The sequence below is a fragment of the Pterocles gutturalis genome, unplaced genomic scaffold (genome assembly GCF_000699245.1).
Source record: "Pterocles gutturalis isolate BGI_N339 unplaced genomic scaffold, ASM69924v1 scaffold20656, whole genome shotgun sequence".
Classification (NCBI taxonomy): Eukaryota; Metazoa; Chordata; class Aves; order Pterocliformes; family Pteroclidae; genus Pterocles; species Pterocles gutturalis.
The window spans coordinates 14,248-39,989 of record NW_010098411.1 but is presented as its reverse complement, the minus strand read 5'-3'; the positions used below and the strand labels follow the sequence as shown (position 1 = coordinate 39,989).

The following is a 25,742-nucleotide window of genomic DNA, read 5'->3' as shown; positions in this document are numbered from 1 at the left end:
AATGTAGTCTATGTCTGCACAATTTATTTCCTGATTTCCTTTGCTGTTGCATGGTCATTTTATCATAATGAGATGTCCAGTCATGTTTCAGAACACAATACTTCCTTAGGAAGTACAGAAGAACTTTTGGTTTTTGCTATCTTACGCCTTGTGCTGGCTCTCTTCTGCAAATTGTTCCTACCCGGGCCAGTAGCTTTCTGAAGTTTCTCAGATAAATAATTCATTGCAAAATTGGATGACCTGGTAAAGCGCAGTCCAACATTTGTATTAGAGCTTTGAAATTCAGAGTGGTTTCCATGTTGCACACGAGCTGTCTGGACATTAAAACAGTGATATTTTTATGTTTCTTTAAGAGGATGACGAGGACTACTTGCCCCCTAGCAAGAAACAGAAGGTCACAGAGATAGCTAATGAAGCTGCCAGTGGTGGGAAAAGAAGAACAAAAGAGTTCGATTTTGGTAAGATAAACATGATTGATTCTTTTGTCTCTCTGCTTTGTTTTATAAAAAGGTATTAGACATTTTCACACTGCGGGAGTGAGACGTGCCAGTGGGAGTATTCATGGAAGAGCCCAGGGCTCTTTGTAGATGTATTGCAGCAATATAATCATCGTCACAGGCTGCCTCTGTTATTTCTCATTGTTCAAAGTGACCAGCTAAATAGACTCTGCAAGTAATTTAATAAAATAAAAAAGTCTAGATTTTTGTCGGCTGATTTCTTGGACAGGAAGATAAGACTGAATTTACTAGTGTACTGTATGATGGCAAACCAGAGGTCAGTCAGTGGTTGTGGTGGAGTCAGCAAGAGCTTCACCTGGCTGTACATCTGTGGTTAAAGAGGGACATGTTGCAAGGTTGAAGTGATGCAGAAACAGGAAATCTTGAGCTCAAGACATGTTTATCAGTGAAGAAGCTGCACTACAGGATAGTGGTAAAAAGGGTGGCAGAAGCAATTACATAGATTTATCCACAAGGATGTTATTTCAAAATATAAGCAGGTTAATTGATGTAGGTGATATGCCAGGTAACTGGAATGAAGAGTGTGTGTGGATGCAAGACAGCATGCCAAAACACGCTTTCCCCTCTAAATGAGGTCTTATTCTCGCCCACATCTGACGCATGCTGTCCTCTTGATATCCATGAAATTGCATTTTAAAAATATGTAAGCTTAAACATGGCAACCAAAGTTGTGTACGTTCATCTGCGAACAAATATTTAAACCCCTTTCGATATGGACTCAAAATTTGATCCTCTGTCTTGTCTGATACAAGAATTTTTTGACAACTGGAAGCATCATAGCTTGAATGGCCTCATTTTTTATCCTCTGTAGTTACTAGATTCAAGTCTTTGGTGTAAGAAATAAGCTGCAAATACACTTGCTTATTAACTCATTCTTAAAAAGCCAGCCAGCATCTGGTACATCTACAGAAGAGTTGTGGCATTTTCCTAAAAGCATTGAGATAGTACAAAAAGCTGTGAAAACGTCTGCTCTCTGTCACAGCCAGAAAATTACATATTAATATCCTGCCATTTAATGCAGCTCTCCACAGAACACGGGATTGGATTTGGGGAACTTCTGTCTTGCAGCCTGTATCTTCTTTTAGAAATAGGATTTACAGGAATGTTTTGCAACATCAGGACTTGGAGAAATCCCGGATTAAATCACAGAATCATGGAATCATTAAGGTTGGAAGAGACCTCAAGGACCATCAAGCCCAACCATCAACCCAGCACCACCCAACCCCCTAAACCATGTCCCTAAGCACCACATCGACACGTTTCTGGAACCCCTCCAGGGATGGTGACTCCACCACTTCCCTGGGCAGCCTGTTCCAGTGCCTCATCACTCTTTCAGTGAAGAAATTTTTTCTAATATCCAGCCTAAACCTCCCCTGGTGCAACTTGAGGCCGTTTCCTCTTGTCCCATCACTTGTTACTTTAGAGAAGAGGCCAGCACCCACCTCACTGCACCCTCCTTATTAAGGTAGAGGATGGCACGATGCCTCGTGACCCAGACAGTGGTACAGATTTGCGCCAAAACAACTTCTTGTACTTGCTGTAAGCTTCATCAAGCTTCACTAATTAAACTTTTCAGCGCCCAGATCTAGATCACTATCAACAGCAACCGCAAATGGACTTTACCCCTGATGGCAGTGAGAGCTGCTGACCGAGCTGTCAAAGAGAAATCGTTTTGGAAAGTTACTTTAGCCGAGTTTATATTTTATTTTTAAACTTGATTTAACATCTGCACAAGTTTTGGAGGTAATCTTCTACTTTATTTTATTGTGTCCTCTCTAAACATTTTATTCTCTCCTTTTTCTTTCTGAATGTATCCATATATTTTCAGGTGTTGCCTATCCTGTACTCCACAGGCACCTGGATGCGAATGAGTAGTGGAAGCACACTGTGTTCCTGATAACACAGATTTTACAAGAGATTCTCAGTTTCGTTTGTAGTCTGACGTGTCCTCCTCTCTTCTTTGCAGAGAAATGGAATGCACGAATTACACACTTGAGAAAGCAAGTTGAAGAGCTGTTTGAAAAAAAATACGGTATGTGTTACACTCCTTTCCAAACAATTGCCTCTAGTCCTTTGACACCGTAAATCACAGCTCTTTGGCGTGCATCTTGTTGTTGGCTCAGAGGCACACCACTACTGACACCAGTAAAGGGTTAAATATTATTAGAAGACCTAAAACTAGAGAAAATAGCTTTTTTTTTGATGAGCAGACTCAGTTTTAAAACTATTTTATTTTTCAGTTGTGCTCAGTTTCCAGGAGCTCCAGTGTGTTCATGTCTTGGGCACCCATGTTTGGGAGCACTGGCCTTTTTTCTGTAATTACAGATTTCTTCAGTGAAATTATCTTTTAAAATAGCTTTGGGGAGAGGTTACCACTGATTGATTGTTCCAGTTTGATTATGATTGATTTGCAATGAAGCAACAATTGTATGTTAATGGTTCTTGGAGTGAAAAAGGAGCACACACGTTAGACTTTGGAATTTGTCTCCAGACGCTGCACCTAGGCATATTTTGTGTCCACAGATCACAGAGTAAATCTGCATCAGCAAAAATTTCAAAAGAAATGGTGGTGCTCCTCTGCCGTGAAAAGTGGAAGTACTTTCAGAGTGGACCTTGTGATTTGGAGTTCTGGCGTGTTTTAGGTGTGACTATCATCTGACATTTAAGCAGCCCACTGAAAGCAACTCACACCAAGTAAAACCAGTTCAGAATCTGATTTACAGTATTTTTATTGCTCTCGAAAGGAGCATCATTCATAGTGAATTGCTTTAATTTTGCTTTTGGTGTTTGCACATAGCCAGCCTAAAAATCTCCTGTGGAGTCTGCTGAATACAGAGCCATTCGTGACTTTCCATAGCCGCCCACATGGTATTAAATTATCACCTTTTTCCCTGTGGATGACAATGTTTCATTGATTCATAAACCAGTTCCATATTGGATTCCAATTCTTTCTGTCTGTCTGGGCATGCAATTTCCCATTTACTGAAATGTGTTGAGGATGTCCAGAATTCCTAGAATGCTCCTTAGATTTGTTGGCTTCTGTAGCTCCGAAGTGTTTTAGCAATGTCAATCACTGTTATCCATTACAGCTGACATGGCTGAAAATATATGGTTTATTTTTGTGTTTAGATGTAAACTAAATGGGATTACTTTTTAGTGTAAGTACAAGATTTGTCACAAATACAGACTAATTTAGAAAAATGAAACCTGTATCCAGTAGCAAAAATATGTAATGTTCCAAATCTGAGAAGCTTCACTGCAGAGGGCGATGCTGGTCGTGTTCTTAGGCTGTCCAAAGAGTATTTGCTGAAACATTTGCTGATTTAAAAGAAATAGAGACTCTCTTGTAAAAGCCAACCTGTTGTTAGTTACTTATAACACAGACAGGATTTGTGTTATTCTGCAGCTGTCCTTACTTGACCCTGTGCAGTGATCTGGATCTTAGTGATGTTCTTGATCATTTTTCCAGTGGCTAACGGGTTCACAAAAGCTCATTTCCACCTGAGGCTTGTCTGCTGGATTTGTTATGTTTTTCACCACTTGCCACAACAGCCTCCAGGGCTGAGAATAACTTTAATTTCTCGGAAGAGGTATATGACTGCAGTAAAAATCTACATTAATGAAGGACTGGTGTGATACACAACAGCTCTTTTGGTGGTTCTTCTGCAGCTCCTTTGACGCAGGACTGAGTAGGGTTTCTGCAGTCTGTTTGCCAAGTCGTCTCCAGGGTTGTGTCCCTCTCTGTGTATCTATTCTCTGTCTCCAGTTTTGGCCGTCTTATATTTGGCCATTGAAACCAAGTTTAGTTGAAACACAGTTCTTAAAATTTTTCTAAAATGTTGATATTCAGATCTCATCAGAATGTAAGACTAAGATACAGTGTTTTCAAAGCTTCCCTGTTTTGTGATAAGCATACCTGGATCTGTTCTGCTTCCAAGTGGTTGAATGAGTACATTACCCAAATGCCTTGAAAACCTGAATTGTTTTATTCCTTTTACCGATGTCTGAACCACTGGCTGCTTTCACAGTACATTAAGTTGCTTGAAAAGGTGCCCTGAGTAGTTTTCCTTTCAGAAACGCTGCAACAGCATCACTGTACTCTAATTTGGCCTTTCTCTCCTCGAATAATATTTTGCATCTAATTTCCATAGCAAAACAACAGAACATGACAAACTATTTGCAGACCGGTCAGATGGTAATAGAGAATTCTTGTTGCATGGCCTAAGAATTAACATACCCTTGTGAGTATAAAGAAATCAGCCAAATCAGCCCTTTTGGTATTTGCAAACCATCACACCATTCTCCAGTATTTGACAGCCCGATCGGTGTATTGATATGATCACCGTCCTCATAACGTAAAGAAATCCACTGAGGTTATTTTCCAGCTGTGGGTGAATCTGTTATTTGCTTCCAAGATCTCATTAGGAGGGCCATGTTTTTTTCAGCGGTGTTAGAAGTGTATTGTTTATTTCATTACTGATCCCTTGGATTTCCAAAAATACATCGAAGCTTTAGGAATTCACTCAAAAGAAGGGATGTGTGCCCTTTGTCCAAGGCATTAATGACTCTTGTAACCCAATAGCAGCAACAAATGATAATAATCAGAGTTAATGAACTGAAACGTGCTTGGTTTATAATTAAGTCTAGATGATTTCATCTTTCAAAATGTGCTATTAAACAAAACCCAAATACTGTGAAACTTCACTGTAACAGGTGCGGTCTCTGTTATTAAATATTTACAGAGGAAGAGGAAAAGAGGAGAATCTGCATATGTATGCAGGTCTGCAGCTTGCACACTGTGAATTCGTGGTTTTCCTATAAAACAAAACCAAGCCCCCACAAATATGAATGCTTGCATGTTTAAATGTGCTGGGGGGGGGCGGGTGTTGCCTGTCAACTAATTGTGATGTTTTTCAGAGTGATATCAAACAGATAATTTGAGTAGAGCCACAAACCAGTCTAATGCTTTTCTTCTCCTTTTTTCTTAAAGCTCAAGCTATACAAGCAAAAGGTCCAGTGTCTATCCCATACCCACTCTTCCAGTCACATGTGGAAGACTTATATGTGGAAGGGCTGCCAGAAGGAATTCCCTTCAGGCGACCATCCACGTACGGCATTCCCCGTCTGGAGAGGATACTTCTAGCAAAGGAGCGGATCCGATTTGTGATTAAAAAGTAAGGAATTTTGCTTTTTTGTCCCTATATTACTCATTATTTACTGCTAGCTCCACTCTGCATCATTTTATCTTCGAGAACTTCCAAAACTGATTTCTGCTGACATATTCTATTGGAGTACTGATGGGTAGTTTATAGTTGATGTTCACTCCGATAAATTCAGTTTATCAGATCACTGGAGCACTATGGTGGTGGCTGAGATCTGGACAGATCTCTTTAGTATTACAGACTTCTTATCTTGGGTAGATCTCTTTGTACTATTTTAATCTCTACGGCTGTAATATGTGTTGGAAAACCATTGACCATAGGGGATATTTTATGCTAGCTGAGGATCCTGACCTAAATTTCATAGAATCACAGAATGGTTTCGGTTGGAAGGGACCTTAAAGATTGAGTTCCACTCCGCTGCCTTGGGCAGGGACACCTCCCACTAGACCAGGTTGTGCTTTTATTTTTCTCTTGCTGGAATGTTGTATCGAGGTATCTATGGCCATATCTGTACATAGAGCATCTCCCAGGGCAGGCTTGAGGCCAAGATAGCTGCTGGTTCCTGAGAGTTAGTTGGATGCGTGTCTTTGGTGTGTCTGGAGGCGGATCAGATAGTGTACATGAAGGGAGACCTTAGATGCACGTAGAAACTGCTTGGGGGCTCGGTTACCTGCTGTAGCTAGCCTGGCAATGTGTTCCTGCCTTTGAAGTGAGGACCTGAGATTCGTGAGATGTTCTGGGCCCCTTTTTTTCCTCTTTTGCTCCTTTCTTGCCTTGGTGTCTTTCCTGGAAGAACCCTGTCATTACTTGCTGCAGTGGCAGATGGTGCTGGGAGGGAGCCTGGCCTGAGCCTGCACTCAGGGTGTGCAGGGAGAGGCTCTGTGGATGCTGAGTGCTGGATTTCGGAGCTGCAGAGCCCTTTGAGATCCAATACTGTGGGTACGACTGTGGCAGGGTGGTTTGCAGTTTTGCTAGTGGGTGGATATCTACCTTTTATAGTTTTGGTTCAGGCAGATGTGATGTTTCACACCACAGATGGGAATTTACAGTTTAAATGAAGCTTCTGTGAGTAACAGCTGATATTTTACTATTGTTCGGTGGCGTAGGGCCTAATCCAAGAGTTTTCCAAGTGGATAGGGATCTGCCGATGGCAGTGGTCACACTCAGACTGGTGGCAGTGACAGCCCATGCCTCTGTGCATGCCGCCTTTAGCAGGGATCCTGATTTCTCAGATTTCAGAGGTGTACGTTCAGTTTCTCTCATCCTAACACTTGCAGATAACCAGAAAAGAGGAAGAAGTGTAGAACTACCTTTTGGCTCACTTAAAATCAGACCCTATGTGTAGATTTCAATATTTATGCACTGCTGGCACCTACTCTTGTCAAATTTGTCTTAGTTGTTAACAGTAATTAATTTATGCTGTTCATCGGTTTTGTCGTGTGTGGCAACTAGAACTGCTCAAAAACCAGTTCAGCTCTGTGAGAAATGTCAGAATTTTAAAATTTTTTGGTGCTCTAATATGGATAAAACTAGATGTGTTTGGAAAACAGAAATGTCTCCTTTGAGATTTTTGTTTTTAAAGGTTGAGTTTTTGATTTGGAACTTTTTTTTCTGGTGAAGTGCGTCTTAGACCTCAGAGAAAATTTTGATGTGATCTGTATGTTAGCATTAAATGTTATGGCTCGGGTGGATGTTGGTGTCAGGCATGAAGAATGCTTTTGTCGGTAGGGTTCCAACCTGTTCTTAAAATACTTTGGTGTTAATTGGAATTTAATGTTTGGGATCATAATGTCCACTGTTGGGGTTTTTTTGTTTGTTTGTTTGTTCCTTCTGATCCTTCAGCAGTAACTTGAGGCTGTAACTGTAGGCTGTAACTTCTGGTTATCAAAGTGTATGTCACTGTTGACGCATGTGTATGAAATCTTTCAGGCATGAGCTTTTGAATTTAACAGATGAAAATGTATCGTTGGACAAGGCAGTTGGAGGAGGAGGAGGAGGAGGAGGAGGAGGTAGGTCTTCAAACATGTGAGTTGTACAAGTACAGTATGATTTCCTATTTGTTGGTCTTCATGGTAGCTACTGTTTGCTTTTACTAATAACACATTGCAAATAATTCCTCTTGGTTTGAATTTTCTTTAGCTACAAAATGACAGCAATTTTCCACTGGTAATCCAAGCCAGTGTTACTAATACTAACACTATCAACTGTTTTGATTCAGCTGGCCAGAAGGAAAATCAGTAAGTGTTAGTCTGTTTAGACATAGAGAAAAGGCAGTGGTTTCCATAGTTGATGGAGTTTACTGGGTAGGCAACTGGAATCATGTTCATTATAATTTCATTATTATGGAATAATTCCTTATATATGATATTTGACAAATTTAGATTAACTGAAACGCGGTAATGAACATACTGGTTAAAGTGACATTTATTACTATAAGTACTATAAATAATCTACTGTAAAAATCTGACTTGCTCAGATGATGGGACTCCATTTTCACATCGTAGTGCAAAGACAATGCACTCTAACCACTTTTGCCGTTAGGAATACTTTTCAGCAGATGCATGTTTTGTCTCCATTGAGCACCCATCCAAAGGTAACAAAAATAACCATGGAAAAACAAGACTACAAGAACAGGCTTCTGGTACAATTGCACTCATGAACTCATTTCCCCTCAAGTTGGGAGAAAAAAGTTTAGTATGGAAAATAAAAATTAAGTTTTGAAAGAATTGTGCCTTTGCGTGGACACTAGTTGGTAAATTACTTTCCTGGACTTGTTGTATTCTACTGTCTCTTGGGCTTCAGGGTGTTTTTGTTAATTGTCCAATTAAGCCAAGTGTTGAAAGCTTCTATGCCTGAATGAATTGTAGCAAATTGCTCCCAACCCCAAAATGCTAACTGGCAGCCTCAGCCTGGTTGGGAATTTTTGGTAATAGCAGAGAAATTCTTAGTTCAGACAGACACAAGCATAAATGGTAGTGTCCTGCACTGCTGCAGCACCATGAAGTTGTATTATATACTCACAGTCTTCTGTTGTAAAAAGTATATTAAAGACTGTACTTAAAGTGAACATTAAGGATCTAAATTAAGCAAAGAAATTATGTGATAAGAATGTCACTTTCACACGTGTAGGAATTAAACTTTTCCTGCAGTATAAGTTGAGATAGTGTCTTGAGTCTTAATAACCTCTTGTTCCTTCGAGCACCAAATCTGACTACAAAAAGAGTAGGTAGGCTAATGACTGGGTCTTAAACGTAACTGTACTCTTATGTGGGTTTTTAAATTAGCCCTTCTCTCTGTTGTTTTTGTTGTATTTAATATGGTTACACTGATTATGAAGACAAAGCAGGTACCTTACATAACCCGTAAAACCCCCGTAGCTAAGAAAACTAGCGGTAACCCATTTTTATGGCACAGCGTTATGTTTTATGTTGCTTGTTTCGCTAATTCGTAATGATGGTATATTCGTGTGTGACCTCTGTGTTATTTCTGAGGGAAGAGAACGCCTGTGAAAGCTGTTGATAACGTCTCAGGGAACACAGCTCATAAGACAGCAGCTCCCTGAGCCTCCTTTCCCTCCGTTTTCTGCTCTCCCAGTTTGGACTCCCCCTCTCCCAGTAGCTCATCATCTCCTCTGCTGCTCCGCGTGCCTGCCACCATCTCAGGAGAGAGCTGTGCCACTCCAGCCCCTGCTCCCAGCTCCCTGCGGCTCCGTGCCCAGCATCCCTCTCTCCATAGCCCCTGCGAGCTTGTGTCCCAGCAGGAGAGGAGTGGGATGGGTACGGAGGTTGTATTTTGCCTGGCAGAAGAAAGGCGCTTTGCATTTGCGTTCCTGTGGGAAATGGGCTGATCAAGAAGGTTTTATGAGATGGCCTCAGCCCCAAAGCCCTGAGAAGGCCGATAGCGGCTCAAAGACAAACCCGGCGGGTGGTGACGATGTGACTCAGGAGATGGCTGGAGACGCATGAGCAGTGCCCGTGGAGGTGGCCCAGGCTGGTGCGGTGCAGCCATGGAGCAGGAGCTGTTGCTTGTGCATGCTGACCAAACCCACAGCGTGGCACCTGTCTGGTCACTTGTTGAAGATTGATGAGCTTTTATTTGTTGGTCACAAAGTCGTATTTAGAAGAAGGAAGTGATTTGTACAGTATGTGCTTGGATTGCTGTCACCTTGGGTTGACACCAACCTACAGATGGGTTCTTGTAGGGACCCTTGACAGCATGATGACGGCACTAAATCGTAGTTACAGCTAAAGTTTTGTTTTCTTAACAGGATATTGTGGTTAGTATAGCACAGAATTTATGATTAGAGTGGCACAGGAGTTCTACAAACAGAATCAGTGGAGCACAATTTGTTAGAGTAATACAGGATTTGTAATACAGCTTCACCTGCAGCTCCTGATCACCTGGGCCCTCTGCACATCGAGTCAGATCTTAATACACGGCTTGGTGTATTGATATCAACAATCATCATCAGCCTCAAAAATGATATAAAAGACAACAAGTCACTCAGTCCTTGGAGGAAGCAGAGGATGGTGGGGCTGTCCCTGGCCACAGGGGTCACAGGTCTCACTGTCCAGCAGCAGCTGTGGTCCAAGTTCCCCCTTAGGACCTGGAACCGCTTGGTTTTATGGACAGTGCTCCGTGTGCTGTTACACTGCCCTGTTCCATGCTGGGGACATCACCACCACGGGCTGGCCGGGCACCCAGGGCCTTCGAAGCTGCTGAGGAAGGGAGTAGTTGGCCTGGCGCCCAGGAACCTCGAGGCCGGTAGGGACTGGAAGAAGAAATCTGTTTGTTTTGTCTGCTTGGTTCACAGGACCTTCTGGGCCAGATAAGAAAGGGAAAGGGAAGGAATATGTGACCAGCTTGGTCACCAAGAATGGCCGCTTGCAAAATGGCGTCAGTTATGCTAACCACGTCACCAGGGGTTGGGAGCAGGGGCTGCCGGTCACAAATGATGAGCACACGTGAAAAAACAGAAACAAAAGCTGTTACTGTTCCTGCCACCCAATATGACAGCACTAACATCATCACTGTGCTCTGTTGTTCTGCTGGAGGAACAAACTCAAACTCATGACTGTCTTCAGGTGCCAGACTGTCTCGTGAACTCCAGAGTTGTGTGTGTATCAGCAAAGATGCTTGAGTGATAAAATGATGGGAAAACTGTGTAATCTAGCTTTATTGACCTGGATATGCTGAGCTGCATGGCTGGCATGTCTTGGGTTCTGTGTCTAAACTATGACTTAACTCGGGTAGTGTCAAGGAAACATTTTGGAGAGTTGGAACTAAGCCGCTGGCCATCTCAAGAAGAATGACAAAATCCCTAGAGTCGTTTGGTGCGGTTATTCATCCCCATTTAAAAAGGAGTGTCTACGAACAGTGGGAGAAATGGGTGCTGGAAGTTCAACAGGAATATACAGCAAGGAGCAAACGGCTGTGTGCACCCAAAGCTTGCTTTGGGCTGTCAGTGCTTAGTGAAAATTCCTGGAAAGCAAGTTTTCATCCCATAAGCATACCAAAGGTTGCACTGAATATCAAGATAATTTTTTTTTAGAAAATGAGACTGGCAAAAAAACTTATCCCATCTCCAAATGGTATCTACAGATTGGAGGTGGATGGTGAAAGCATTGCAGTTCTTCACGCCCATCTACTCTGTTTTGTAGCAAGCGAGATGTCTCTTCTTCAATGGATTTTTGTACAGTTTTAGTATTCTGTCATTTTTTATAATTAGCTTTCCTAATTACAATTTGAATCCATACCTCTTATCTGTAGTATTTTCTGGGTTACCTGAAGATGCGGGATGGTTATGCATGCTATAAACCAAACGACTGAAAATAATAACAAAAATAATTAGGGAATGTTGTCTTTGTTCTGTGTCACTCTTAAATACAGGGTGTGTGCCAGAATCACCAAACTGAGAAAGATGGTAGATGAACTCTTCTGTAAAAAGTTTGGTGCGTACAGTGTTATTATTTTCTTTTCTTTTATGGCTTTGTATTTCTTGAAGGTTGCTTTCATTATTTCCTTTGAACGTCTACATGAATGAGACCTTTGATCAATTTTTTCGAATATTTAAAATCCTGACAGTTGAGTGAAAAATAATGTATTACTGTGCTACTTATATAACAAGGTAAATTCATAGTTTAAAAAAATGTATAAGTCTTATATGTACAGCTTGTCTAATTGCCTCAATGCCTTCCTATTTGGATTTTTTTTTCCTTTGATGGTGAATAAAACAACCATTTACTTATTTATATCCGTTGCAGTACCATTACAATTAGTATTAGAACATTTCTGGGTCAATTTTTATGTTCTCTCCAATATAAAAAAAAGTCAGCTTCATAAGAGTTAGAATAAAATGTTGCATGATGCTCTGTAATAGATTAAAAACGTGGGTTGAAACCACTGTGTTGTGCCCCAGTGAGGAGCCCAGTGCTCTTTCAGTCTAGCATTGTGACTGCCTCTATCAACATGACATAATATGGTAAATTTTTATCTTCCTGATGTGCTGAGACTTGGACTCTTGTTGGGTTTAGATATCCTGCATTGTCCCAGGTTCTAAGATCATGATTGCAACTGTGTGACCATTTGGTCGCTTAGCTAGCTTTTAATAAAGGTTGATGGCCAAACTGTCCAGTTACTGGGTGTATTTTGTTCTGACAGCCGAGGCCTTGGGGAGCACTGAGCCCAAAGCCATTCCATACCAGAAATTTGAGGCCCATCCTACTGAACTCTGTGTTGAAGGGCTGCCAGATAACATCCCCTTTAGGAGTCCGTCCTGGTACGGAATCCCTCGCCTTGAAAAAATAATTACAGCAGGCAACAGAATAAAATTTGTGATCAAAAGGTAAGTGTTTGTTTTAATGCCTGAACATGTTTTGGTGTTTGTTGGTTTTTGGTGGTTTTTTGGGTTTTTTTTGTTTGTTTTTTTTTTAAAGAAACAGACCAAACAAACACCCTTGGTGTTATCAAGCACTTGGTTTCTTTCAGTAATGAAACATTGAGTGTCTTAATTACCCAATAAGCAGATGAAATATTCTGCAGCGTGAACTGGGTGTATGCAATCCAGACCAGTCTTCCACAATATCTTTGTAGCATTTTCACAAGCGTGAAATATGTAATATCAAAATCCAAACTTTTCAATTCCTGTCTTAATAAGTAGTAGTATTTAATTTATGTCAAGAACGGGCAGATTATTTGTTTTCTGGTTGCAGACCAGAGCTGCTAACTACCCCTTCAGCCGAAGTTACTGAGCCCAGGTCGAACACCCCGGCTAAGACAGGTACAGTCTCCAAGTGGGAATGGACAGGGTTGGGGGTGGATGGAAATTTGGATCAACGCAACATTTTTCAAGAAGTAACCCTTCTGTAAGGAGTGTGCTGACGTGCTCTTCGTGAGGTTTGAAAAGAATAAATTGGTTATGAACATGAGTGGCGTTCTGGATCGTAGCGCAATCCAGCTGCCTTTGAATAACAGAATGGATCACCTTCACAGCCCGGAGAGCTGGAGTTACTCTCCTGGCCCGAGACAAAGCTCTGGAGCCCCTTAGCATTTCCCAGCCTGCTTTGTTGGGCTTTCTTCAGGCTGCTGTTGGTAAGGAATTGTAATGCCTTCTTGAAAACATAAAGTGCCTTTGATGCAGGAAAGGAATCAGATCATTTTTTATTCCTGAATGATCTGTGTTGGACTGTATCGATCCTTTCTTGTGCTTTTTATTGCTGCTAGTGTCCTTTGCTTTCTTCTCTACCTAAGCTACAGATTGTCTGCTCTGGCTGGCACTCCTGTAACTGACTTTTATTTACAGTAGAGAACAGGACTGAAGGTTATTTTTTCATGCTAATCAAAATGTTTAGCAAAGTATTCTTTAAATCTGAATCTTCTGTTCTAAAGTGTGTTGTTCTTATGCACTATGATTAATTAATTACAACTTTATAAGAACCACTAGAATAATTCCTTCCTTCACCTAAAGGCTCTGAAGAATGAGTTCTCCCGCTTGGGCCAGTGTTTGAAATTTGTAACTACATTTAAAAGATTTTTCCATTACGTAGAGGGAATTACATGTGTCATTTAAGCTGCCATTAATAGTCATTACTCGTATGTCCTTTTCTGCTCAGATGCAATTGTGTTGATAGTTTGCAAGTTCTTGTGTTGAAAGAAATGTGTTCGAATAAACGTCTTTATCTAGAACTGGGTTGTACTCTGACGTTTATATCCATTTCTGGTTTTCAGTCCGAGAAGATTGGAACGTCAGGATCACAAAGCTCAGGAAGCAAGTAGAAGAGATATTTAATATGAAGTTTGGTAAGTTATGTGTTAAATGAACCAATTTGTAGTGACGCTGTGTTTTAAAACTCACCTGTAAAAAGAGTAAGCCGAGAGATCTCTGCGGCGGCACTCGCAGGGTGCGTGCGCCGGAGGGCAGGCACCGGCGGAGCTCGCTCCTTGATAGAGAGCGGAAGAAGAGATAGCTCGAGCTGCTTTCCCCTGCATTTCAAGGATTCCTTGCAGGCGTAGTTTTCCACTGTGCTTTGATCTTTCCCGCAGCAGGGCAGACGCAGGCCTGTGTTATCTGAGCACAGAGGTTCTGCTTGTCAAGTACACAAGGCTGAGGAAACAGTTAGCATGACAGATGTGTTTTTCAGCACCCCAGCTGTAAGTCTCTTGAGGCGTGTTTGCGTTCCTCCTGCCTCCTTGCCCAGTGCTTTGATCTTTCCCGCAGCAGGGCAGACGCAGGCCTGTGTTATCTGAGCACAGAGGTTCTTGTCAAGTACACAAGGCTGAGGAAACAATTAGCATGACAGATGTGTTTTTCAGCACCTCAGCTGTAAGTCTCCTGCCTCCTTGCCCGTCTTCCCTAATTTTCCCACACTGACCCTCCCTCTGACTGGCATGAATGGCTTTATAACAACATCCTAGGCCATAGTTTTTCCGTTTGCTTGACAAAGATGATGATATCTGCTCAAAAAGCTTTTGGATGAAGAAAGTTCTCAGAAGAAAACATTAGGCACTGCAAGCGTAGATGTTATCTGTAACAAGATGGACAAAGTCACCGTTTGAAATTATTCTACATAAAATAATAGGAAATCTATTTAAATATTTCTCTTGGGTTTTTTTATTATCTAAGTAGCAGAGCTGCCAAGCTTCTTAAAAGTACTTGAGATAAAACACCGCCCATTTGAGTGGGTAAACTGTTATTAAATCTTCCTTTTCAGCTGAAGCTCTGGGGCTTTCAGAGGCAGTGAGTGTTCCCTATCCTGTGTTTGAATCAAACCCTGACTACTTGTATGTCGAAGGCTTGCCAGAAGGAATCCCCTTCCGGAGTCCCACGTGGTTCGGAATTCCACGCCTTGAAAGAATTGTCCGTGGGAGCAGCAGAATCAGATTCGTTGTTAAAAAGTACGTTTGTAATTCAGGTATTTTTACTCCTGATTTTGAAGCTGTGTGATTTTTTCTTCCCAGCAACTTTAGGCTTTAAATGCTACCTAAATTCTGTGTCAGTGAAACAGAACATTTTGCACATATGTTTTATCTCATAAAAGGATATACCTTCCTTATTAAAATTATATAGGTGTATAAATAGCATGTTTTATGCATCAAGGATCTGGGAGGGAAATGGCCTTGTACCTGGAAGCTTTTTTCCTTTTTCTTTTCTTTTTATCTTGAAATTAACCCAGAAGAAAATGACAGAGTAGAAAATGTAGCTTTATGTTTTCTAACTTTCTGTGGCTATAGTAGGTGGAGTGTTTCTAGCAGATTTTTATTGTAGAAAGCTGATTGGAATGCAGCTGAATTCCAAGAAAGTTGTAACGTTTTGCTGTATTATTTTTCTTGCAAGTGCAACTGATTGGATTGTGTTCTGTTCAACTTTCAGGCCCGAGCTTGTCACTTCCTATTTGCCTCCAGGGCTGGCTAGTAAAATAAACACTACAGGTAAACAATTAACTATTATTTGCTGCCATCAAGTCATAAATACTTGCTCTGTTTCCATAGCAGAGGGAGATCTTTGTGGTTGGGAAATAAAGGTGTTGCAAACAAAAGGCATGATCTAGCATAGTAGCCTCTAAATCTGCTATTATTTGAAAAAGTTACTCAAAAATATAAATTTATCTGCTTTTTTTTTAAATTGAATTTACCCTATCTCAACAACTTTAGTTTTGCTGTTAATAGCCTAAACCATATTTAACTTATAGCTGTGAGTTGAAGTAAACAATGAAATCTTGTAAGAAAAGAATAAAAAAGAAAGTCTTTTAAGTTGTCTGTAAAGAAATCAGAAGTAAACAATTCTGTTATTTAGATAATAAAAGGTACCAAAGGTGTCCCTCACACTTAGGGAAAACAAAGCCTTCTGTTTTGAATTAGTGGAGGGAAGGTTTAGGTGTGACACCTGCCTTTTTCAAGAGTGCCAAACCTACTTTTTAAGGCTGTGAGCATCACTGTATTGTTCAGATTTTACAATGCAGACTGTACTTAGCACAGACCCAGGTGATCCGTCAGTCTGTTGGAGTTTTCTGAATCCAGCTGTTTTTTCATGAGCTGTGCAGGATATACGTTATAGAGGGTTTGTGCCTTACAGCTTGTATTGTATTGACTTGCAGCAGCGAGTTCAAAGAGTTCACAAGGGTCAGGAAGTCCTGGAGGCAATTCAAAGGTCCCGGAGGTTGAAGAAGGTATGGAAGAAATCTCATTAAATATTCTTCTAAAGTTCTTCTATTCTATTCTATTCTAATATTTTCTTCTAAGTTTTCGTAGCCTATAATGAATTTATACATGCACTTCATGTAGCAAACTGTTTCATTTCAGGGCTCCAGGTGCACTTTAATATAAATCGGTTTTATTTTTTGTTTCTGAATAATATTGGATTCTGTGCAGATGATGGTTATGTAGAATGTTGGAGTTTGACAGCTTGCTTGGGCCTTTTATTCCAAGCAGAGATGTGGGAACTGATGTAGTCTTGAGCAGAGAGAAGACAGATGTGATCAGTAGTATCAAATGCTTAAATACAACCCTAGAAGAACATCTTAAGGGGTTTTTTATTCTACTCTTGATTCAGAAGTTAAGTTTTCTCTAGTAATCAAGTTTGATGCATTGTTCTTTTCCGTATGATGGCTTGAGTCTGCTCTCTGTATATATAAATGTCATATCTTTTTACAGGTCCTAATAAACCACAAACAACAGATGTTCAAACCAATGGGTCCAATGTTACTTTCAAGCCACGAGGAAAAGAGTTTTCCTTTGGTGAGTCATACGGGAATTAGCACACATGCATTCTATTAATGTTGGTATTGAAAATTCTGGTGATTACACATTAGAGCTATTTTGGATTCATGATGTGTTCTGCAGTTAGTGAATGACTAAAGTTCTTGTTTTCATGTACATTCAGTTCTTCACTGTGTGGAATAATTGCCCTGGAGAACTCCTGGCTGATGTATGGAGAATGCTGTACAAATGCAGCACAGGTCCATTAGATCTAATTTGTGTTCATAATCGGTTCCTTTAGACTTCTGCTCTGTTTTATATATATCTATATATCTATATAATGCTGCAGTCCCTTGAAGGACTTGTCTGGTACGTGGTACCACCAGAGCGCATAAACCCACCTGGGATCTGATATTGTGCATAAGCTTAGTAAGCGCTCCACAAACTTCAAATATTGAGCATCACTGTGCAGGGATACCTGAGTGGTACCTAGGAACTAGGAAGGATTGGAACTAACATTAGTAAGCTGTGATCTGTCGGAGCTGGTTTTGCAAGATTGCCACTACCAACCTCTCCAGTTCTGGAAAATCAAGGAGAAGCCAGACAGGACAGGAAGCCATGTAGTTGTGTTCGTGAGCATTGGGCTGGAGTTTTTTAACCATGACCTATCTGTGCAAGTGCTCTAGCACAGAAATCTTTGTGTTGAAAGTGGGATCAATTTGCAACCCAGATAAATTCCTTCTAGTCAAATGAAATGAATGACTGTATTCAGACTAACGTTAGGTGGTTTCCAAGTCTCACGAAACCTTTTTTTCAGCATCCTTACATTCTGAGTTTATTTGCTCATATTTATGTGGGAATTTGTTATTATTTGCTTTATCATATTTATCCCCATGCTTTCTTTTTAACCATATGGTCATAAAATGTGAAAAAAATGAATTCTTTACGCCTCCTGAGCCAGTTGAGAATGAATACAAGATACAGATTTGGTATGACTGCTCCTTTTGGCATGGGCAGTATTTATATTCACAGTTGTGTGCAGCTTTTTTTGGACTCGCTTGTTATTGTTAGACCTGGACTCTGAGTTTTTAGTTCTGTAGACCAGTTACAAACCACTTACTGGACCACAGATAAACCAGTTTAGCACCTGCTGCTGATCACTGTCAGAAACAGGAAGCCTAGCTAGGTGGGCATTTAAGCTTACCCACTGAAGCTGAAATTATGACAGAGCTTATAGTTCTCAGAGAGAGGCGTGTGTCTCAGGGCTGTGTCACTGAACATATGAAGAACTTTCTGCTGCTATTTTGGGTGCTGGTTTGCATTAGTAAATTTTATGTTGCCTGGTATTGTAAATTTGGATCACTTTTGAATTAATTTCAGTTTTAATCACTCTAGCTTTATCTAGTAGCAGGATCTTTCAAAGCTTTAAGAAAATGAGGATTCATGTGGGTATAGGTTTAGATTGCAGCAGAACATTTCAGTGCCGTTCACAGAATAGTTGGTTATCAAGCATAATAATTTATTAAACATGTATTAAAGTATTCTTAAAGGACAGATTCATTGTGTGTGTGTTGATTTAATTCTTCCAATTTCTCCTCCTGGCAGAGGCGTGGAATGCCAAAATTACTGACTTAAAGCAGAAAGTCGAAAAGCTTTTTAATGAAAAATGTGGTAAGTTTATTGATTCTTTTTTACGGAGATGTCTCTTATGAACACGCAGCTGGACATGTGATAGATAATGTTCACGTGTTTATTCCAAAAGTCCTGCAATCCTTGTGTCCTGTAGACAAGCTCTCATTTGAGTTCATTCTCATGTAGGTTGCTTGCAATTCTGTGTCACATTTCCACCAGTTATTTTATTGGGGTTTGGAAATGGAGAAGTTGTGGTTGGATTATTACTACTTTAATGACCCAGAGACATAGTGACTCCACATCCTGGCACATCTTCTAAGTTTTCTTTGCTCTGTGTATGAATGGGACTTTGTATGACTTCAGCCTCTGCACCACTCCATACGTTATGGATGGTATCTGGAGAGATGTGCTCCATTGCATCCCAATGCTTTTTCTCGGGCAGGCTGCTTGGAAGCTGATGACTTTTGGAAATAATGACTTTTCATTACTCTTGTGAGTGCGGTTTTTGGAACAAGAACACTAATTTTGCCTGCCCTTGGTGCTGTTCTCTAGCAGAGACAGAACACGTTGCCTGTAATAAACTGGAGTACAAATGGGATAGTCTTGTATGCAGGCCAAGCCAGTGGCATGACCTGGCTGCACATTTTGAATTTTCAGCTGCAAATTATAATCAGATTTACTGCAACAGAATGAGTTATGTTTGAGACTTTGTTAATTTTCTTCGTGCCTACTCATAGCTTCAGCAAAAAAGGCAAAGCCTGCTGGTTCCACCTCATCTAGCATGTGTGTGCCAACTATTATATACCATTTATACCTGAGGGTTTCCTTTGTATACACATCAATTATCTAGCTGGCAGCTTATTTGCTCTCTTGCATTCCAGGGGAAGCGCTGGGGCTGAGTGAACCAGTGAAGGTGCCGTTTGCGTTGTTTGAATCCTTCCCGGAGATTTTTTATGTGGAAGGCCTGCCCGAAGGAGTGCCGTTCCGCCGACCTTCTACTTTTGGAATTCCAAGACTAGAGAAGATCCTGAGAAATAAATCTAGGATAAAATTCATTATTAAAAAGTAAGACTCCCATATATTTTTGATAATCTCTTCTATGAGAATTGAAATGTAGACCAAAAAATGAAGTTGTGTCGCCGAGTTGCTAAATTACTCTATAAAATATACACTGGAGTATTTTTGATGAATGAGGAAATGGTCAGAAAGCTCTTGTAGAGGTAGAGCAAGATACAGTCATCTCTTTTTGTTCTGGAAGACACTCACAGCCTCTTCTGGAAGAGCAAGTCCAGATTTCTCAGCCTGTTTCAGTTACCACATCACTGGTCTAGTTCCTACGGCATCGAGCAGTTATGGATTACACCTAAAACTTGCTGGCAATGTAGTAAGAGCTGAGAACTGGAGATTCATATGTTGGGGGCTGTAAGAATTTATTTTTCTTGTCTAGAATAGGTTTAGATATCCATGTGTCAGTGCAGAAACAATGGCAAGAGAAGTTGTGGAGCCTCTCAGCCGTTGCATTCTTGCCTGTCTATTTGGCTGAGAGGAATATAGAATTTATTATATCAATTAGCTCCTGTCTTTAATACATTAATATTAGAAAATTGCATTTTCTTTACTGTTGATGAATGTAATTTCATAATTTTACATGAAATGTTCGATCTGTTTGCAGGCCTGAGATGTTTGAGGCAGCTCTTAAGGAAAGTTCTAGAAGCCCCCAAAGTGAGTTTTGCAGCTGTTTAACGTTCTCGGTAACGATCTCTTTCAAGGATTAAATACAAATCAGGACTGTTGCGTGGTGTTAACGAATTCCTGAAAGATTCATTCTACGTTGTGGTTGGTTGGTTTGCTGGTTTGTTTTTAAGATATGAAAAGTACTTACCAGTTAGAGTTTAGATATCAGTTCAGCAAGGGAGTGTTAAAAATTTTTAAGTTTTTCACAATTACCAGGCCTCTAATATATTCTTTATTACCTTTTATCAAAATGTAATAAGGAATGTGTGACTCACAGAAGTAATTCAGATCTAGAAGTACATTATTTGTTCCTGATACGTAGCTATGAGAACAGGTAGGAGTGCAGATAGTGGAAAATGGTGTCAGGCAGGTCATGGATTAAATATTTTGAGTCATATTGTTATCTGTTACTATGGGTTGGTAAAACTCCTTGAGTTAGTTGAACTATGGTAGTCTGTGCCACTGGGCAGTGGGGCTCACAAATATAACTGTAAGGGATTTCTTCTATGAACACATGGATCAGCAGGTGTTACTGAACTAACTGCACATGCTATGATTTTTTTTCTGTTAATAAAAATACCAAAATACATGTTTTGCACATAGGTTTTTTTTTTTTCCTTTTTGTAATAATCTAATCCTAGCTGGTTTTCTGAAAAGACTAACATCTTTAACCTGGCCCTTTCTCCTCTTAGGTTGGAAAGAGAGTAGTGCGTACCTTCAATAAGTATTTCTCATTGGAAGCTGAACCCACTTTGAAAATGGGACTGGGTCTGCTTTGACAGACCCAAAGATTTGCAAATATCTGTTATTTTGCTATATTTTCTTTGTATATGACATACAAGGTTTTGGACTCTTTATATCTGTTCTTTAAAATAATTCTCTTGCTTTTAGTAAAAAATAATTCACCTAACATAGCCAAGACAGCAAGCACAACAAACACAGTGGTGAACACGGCTGCAGGTATTGAAGATCTTAACATCATCCAAGTAACTGTACAAGGTGTGTATACTGTCTGGTGGTTTCACGTCGTAGGTTTTGTGCTTATATTCCAGACATTTTTTTTGTCTGAAGATTTTTTCCTCCAGTCAGGCGGGTTCACGGAAACACAAGTACAGCCTACAAAGAGCATAACTTAGCATCCTGGTTTTTTTGAGATGTTAAATATTTTCTAACTTCTATGAATATCTATTCAATGACATATCTAAAATATTCTTTGTCCAGCCCCTAGTTAACAACTCTCCATATTTTTCCCTTTTTTCTCATGTAATAAATACTGATTTACATCTATCTTCACAACTTCAAGAGGTCAGGACTCAGACTGAATTGAATAGTCATGCAGGCTGAGCTCCTGTGTCTTAAAACTGCTGCTTTCTCAGGCATATATTACAGTCATTAGAAACCGTGAGGAACACTGCATGCCACGGCTATCTAGTGAATGTCACTTTGCTTTTACCTTTCCCCACCGTTAGATGTACGGTAAGAAAACAAAATGCAATTTGTGGGCTTAGATTAAGTTTGCAAAATTACCTCTAAGAGAATAAATCTGATGTTGGTTATGTAAATACTTCAAAGCTTCTCATAGGTTTCTTAACCACCATCTATTTTTGCATATTTTTGCAATTTTGTGTTACTGCTAAAACTTGGAACAGAGCACCCGTTTCGGAGCACTCGGATATACCTGCTTTGAGTAAACACGCGATGAAAAACAAGCTTCAGGGGGAAAAAAATCTGCTCAATTCTGATGCTATGCTAATAATTTCTTCCAGATGATGAAAATGAGCGACTGTCGAAAGTAGAAAAGGCCAGACAACTGAGAGAGCAAGTAAACAATCTTTTTAGCCGGAAATTTGGTAATTGCCTCTTACTCCCCATTTTTATATAGGTGTGAATGCAATTACTGTTGTTCATATTAAAGCTACTGAATGATACATATGATCATTAAAATGAAAAAAGTTGAGAATTGTGTATGAATATTGTGTTTTGACTTCAAAAAGAATCTTTTATGAGTGCTGTAGGTTTGGTGTTCTAAACAAAAAATCCCAAGCGTATGGATTGCTGTATGATCCCCCGCTTCCTGTTTCATTCTGTGTAAACACGGATGAAATATTTATTTTGGTGGCAAACCATGATTCTTCTTAGCGCTGCATAGTTCTGATCTCTTAGTACTTGGGACTAGAGTAATTTTTAAAATGCAACTTCACCTTCTTGCTGTGCATATTTTATTTATTTTTGCTTCGTAATTGCATTGTACAGCAATAATGACTTGAGTTTCTTACCTGACATTCCTTCGCTGGTGCTGTGTTGAATCATTTTTCATGTGCACTGTAGGAAATGCTTTGTTTCCCTTCATGTAGCTCTTTCCTTAGATACCCTGTTCTGTACCTTTTTTAGTAAAAACAGAATCGGGGTTCTTCATATGGTGAGCTGCCAGAGGTGGAGTTGTAACTAGTAACGTTCATGAGTGTCACCCAGAACATCCATTTCTAACGCTGTAATGGTTTAATTCTCAAGATTTCCGTAGTTTCAGATCTGATAGGAAGCTTGGGTTTGCATTTAGTTTCTTAGTCGTCTGAGGACATTTCTGCAATGTCACCATAAATACGTAGACTTGAAAATAAAGATGACCTCTCTTGCTTAGGTGAAGCCACTGGTATGAATTTCCCGGTGAAAGTCCCGTACAGAAAAATCACCATCAACCCCGGCTGCGTGGTGGTCAACGGGTTGCCGCCTGGTGTAGCCTTTAAAGCTCCCAGTTACCTGGAAATCAGCTCCATGCGGAAGATTCTGGAATCAGCAGAGTCTATCAAATTTACTGTCGTCCGGTATGTCGTTGATTCTTTTGTGCAGATGTTTTGAGGACAGCCCTGTACCTTGAGTAAATTGAGATGTGAAAGAAGAGAAGTTGCAGGGCATCAAAAATATAAATCCTGAAGTGTTGTGGGCCTTGCTCTCCCATTGATAAGATCAAGTTTTGAGACAAGTCCAGAGCTTCTTGGCTCTTAACAGTTAATAATATGTTTGTAGTAGTATTGCTATTAATATTTTTCAATATTTCAGTTGTGATAAGAGTGTTGAGTTAAGGTAAGCTCTTTTTTTCCCTACAAAATGAGTTTATTTACAATACTTAAAAATACAGTATTGTCCAATTACAATATAAGTGAATTTTATTTGTGTGTGTATGTTTCCATAGACATATATATATAGACACACATGCACACATATACAAAGTAAACTGGTATGGATGAAGCTGAAACTTTGGAATCATGCTAAGAAGGAGTTCATGAATTTAAAATAAAAATTCACCAGTTTATGTAACTTCTCAAATTATAGACTGCTTCACAGAGGCTTCAGATTATCTTTAGAGAGAGAAATTTCTTAAATAAAATTTCTAAAATAAAGTAATTACTAAGGGCCCTGAATTCTCAACCTTTGTCATGAAGTGTTCTAACTGAGAGGACTCTTGCTTGATAACGTTTTGTTTAATTGAGCTCTGAAGAAGAGGTGTCTGCCTTGTTAAGTAGTGGTGACCAAGGGAAGGATTTATGTCTTTCTGTGTATGTTACTTTTCAAAATGCTAGCGAACAAACCACGGTGCCCAAAAGCTGCTATGATGGTTCCTTTTCTTTTTTCGACTTTCTGTTCGTTTTTTAGCATGACCTCTGTTACAAAAGGCCAGGCGAGGTTGCCTTGGGAGGGAGACCCCATGCAGTTTATTTTAGAATCAGTAATTTTTTTTTTTCTTTTACAGACCGTTTCCAGGACTTGTGATTAACAATCGTAAGTATTTATGAGTCACTGATGGCAAATGTATACTTGTAACTTACCGAGATTCATTTTCTACATTTCCAAAGAGATTTGGAACTGTCAGCAAGGTTTAGAACTGAAGCTGGCTAATATTCTGAGTAAGAACAACACAGATACCTGATCATCTTCGTATCTGTTCATCTTCCATCACTGGAGGAGCAGAGTGGTCATTGAACATGGGTTTTGTCCAGTATCCACGTCCATTAATTATGATCAGAATGCTCAGGTGTTGATAGATACGAAGGTGAATCACTGAAAGGCTCTGAGCCTACTGCTTATGTAGGTATGATTATTCTTGTTCTGAAGAACATGAGAGGCTTGCAAGGAAATTTTTGGTGCTTGCAAGCAACGTAGGGAATGTTTATTCTGTAATAAAAAACATGGAACTGCAGCTCAGTCACAAGTGTTAGCAACCTGTTCGTGCGACAAGTTTCAGGATGTGCAAATTCAGGAATTTTTTTTTTCATTGTGAAGTTAAACAGTCATCGTGTCTAATCCTAGAGCTGATGGAAAAAGTTGAAGCAGAAGCAGCGCCAGCAGCAGAACCAGTAGCACCGCATGAGGCAGAGCATGACGCACATCCTTGCAGAAGGGGTAGGGTATGGAGTTCTCATCTCATTGACAGATGGTATTAGTAGTCATGTCCTGGGTACGCCCTGCTTATGATGAGCCATTTTATTTTGACAGATGGTGTGTGATGGTGACTTTTATAGCTATTACATATTAATAGATTAATAGAAAGGGCTGTTGCTTCCTTCAAGCTGTGTCATTGACGTGTTCCTTGGTCTGATTTTTGCAGATGATGAGTGAGCTGAAAAGAAGGATTAGGGGCAATATATAAAGCCAATTCAGTTCCCATTTATCGATGTCTGCTTAACTCAAAGTACGTGTCTGTCTGTGCCAGATGGATGTTCAGCCAAGTTAGGGTTGCCTGTGTAACACGTAAAGACCTAGAATGGGGTCTTGATGGAATTTCAGCCCACTGCAGAGCTCTGTAACCCCAGCTAGGGTGTGTCTAGACTGCACACACATCACCTACCGTAATCTGAATGGAGAACTTAGCTTTATGCTATGAATAGCTAATGTAAATGTAGTTGAGCAACTTCCTTTTGACCCAATATAGTTTCTAAATGTTCACAGACCTTTTAAAAATGCACGTCCCAAGTTGGTGTAGCGCAGGAAAGCCTTTTGCAATTGACTGAACAAGCTGTTACTCAAAGAAGCTAGGAAACTAAGAGAAAACATTTGATAAACATTTTAAAGAGTAAAAGGCACTTGCATGATAGACGTAATATCAGTGTAAAGGAGACTACTGGCTTCTCTGTTTATGTGGGAGGGGAGAAGAACAGCTGTTGATGGTCAGTGTCCTTACTTTAATCTGTCTGTGGTTATCTTAAAAAAGTGACATGTCTTTCCCAGCTCCTCTCCATCTATAACCCATCGGCACAGATAATAGAAAAATCATTACGGAAATAAAACATACTTTTGCCCTCTGTTCTGCACCTTCCCACTCTCCTCCAAAAAACACATGCTCACCGTTGATGACAGTATTAACCAGGAGTGATGACTTCGTTTTGAAATCCAGTTTTATATTTAATTGTCTTTAGTAAAGCTGGTCCAAACTTGGTATATCCTGTGCAAGTGCACGTTAGATTCTTCCAGGACTTGGTGATATGTCTCTACAGTCTCATACACAGAA

The 25,742-nt window shown here is 40.1% G+C and overlaps 1 protein-coding gene across 1 annotated transcript in view; it reads left to right on the top strand.

Moving 5' to 3' along the window:
* The window catches only part of GTF2I (general transcription factor IIi), a gene marked incomplete at its 5' end in the record, with an annotated part of 60,501 nt that overhangs the window by 26,907 nt on the left and 7,852 nt on the right, over nucleotides 1–25,742 (top strand). The window contains 19 exons of the mRNA XM_010072938.1: nucleotides 354–458; nucleotides 2,485–2,550; nucleotides 5,509–5,692; nucleotides 7,610–7,668; nucleotides 11,560–11,631; nucleotides 12,341–12,524; nucleotides 12,892–12,959; nucleotides 13,916–13,978; nucleotides 14,890–15,073; nucleotides 15,549–15,607; nucleotides 16,273–16,344; nucleotides 16,829–16,912; nucleotides 18,479–18,544; nucleotides 19,387–19,570; nucleotides 20,178–20,227; nucleotides 21,131–21,238; nucleotides 22,006–22,089; nucleotides 22,878–23,061; nucleotides 23,988–24,016. Coding sequence (XP_010071240.1) covers nucleotides 354–458; nucleotides 2,485–2,550; nucleotides 5,509–5,692; nucleotides 7,610–7,668; nucleotides 11,560–11,631; nucleotides 12,341–12,524; nucleotides 12,892–12,959; nucleotides 13,916–13,978; nucleotides 14,890–15,073; nucleotides 15,549–15,607; nucleotides 16,273–16,344; nucleotides 16,829–16,912; nucleotides 18,479–18,544; nucleotides 19,387–19,570; nucleotides 20,178–20,227; nucleotides 21,131–21,238; nucleotides 22,006–22,089; nucleotides 22,878–23,061; nucleotides 23,988–24,016 — 1,905 coding nt within the window. The remainder of the gene's footprint in view (nucleotides 1–353; nucleotides 459–2,484; nucleotides 2,551–5,508; nucleotides 5,693–7,609; nucleotides 7,669–11,559; nucleotides 11,632–12,340; nucleotides 12,525–12,891; nucleotides 12,960–13,915; nucleotides 13,979–14,889; nucleotides 15,074–15,548; nucleotides 15,608–16,272; nucleotides 16,345–16,828; nucleotides 16,913–18,478; nucleotides 18,545–19,386; nucleotides 19,571–20,177; nucleotides 20,228–21,130; nucleotides 21,239–22,005; nucleotides 22,090–22,877; nucleotides 23,062–23,987; nucleotides 24,017–25,742) is intronic.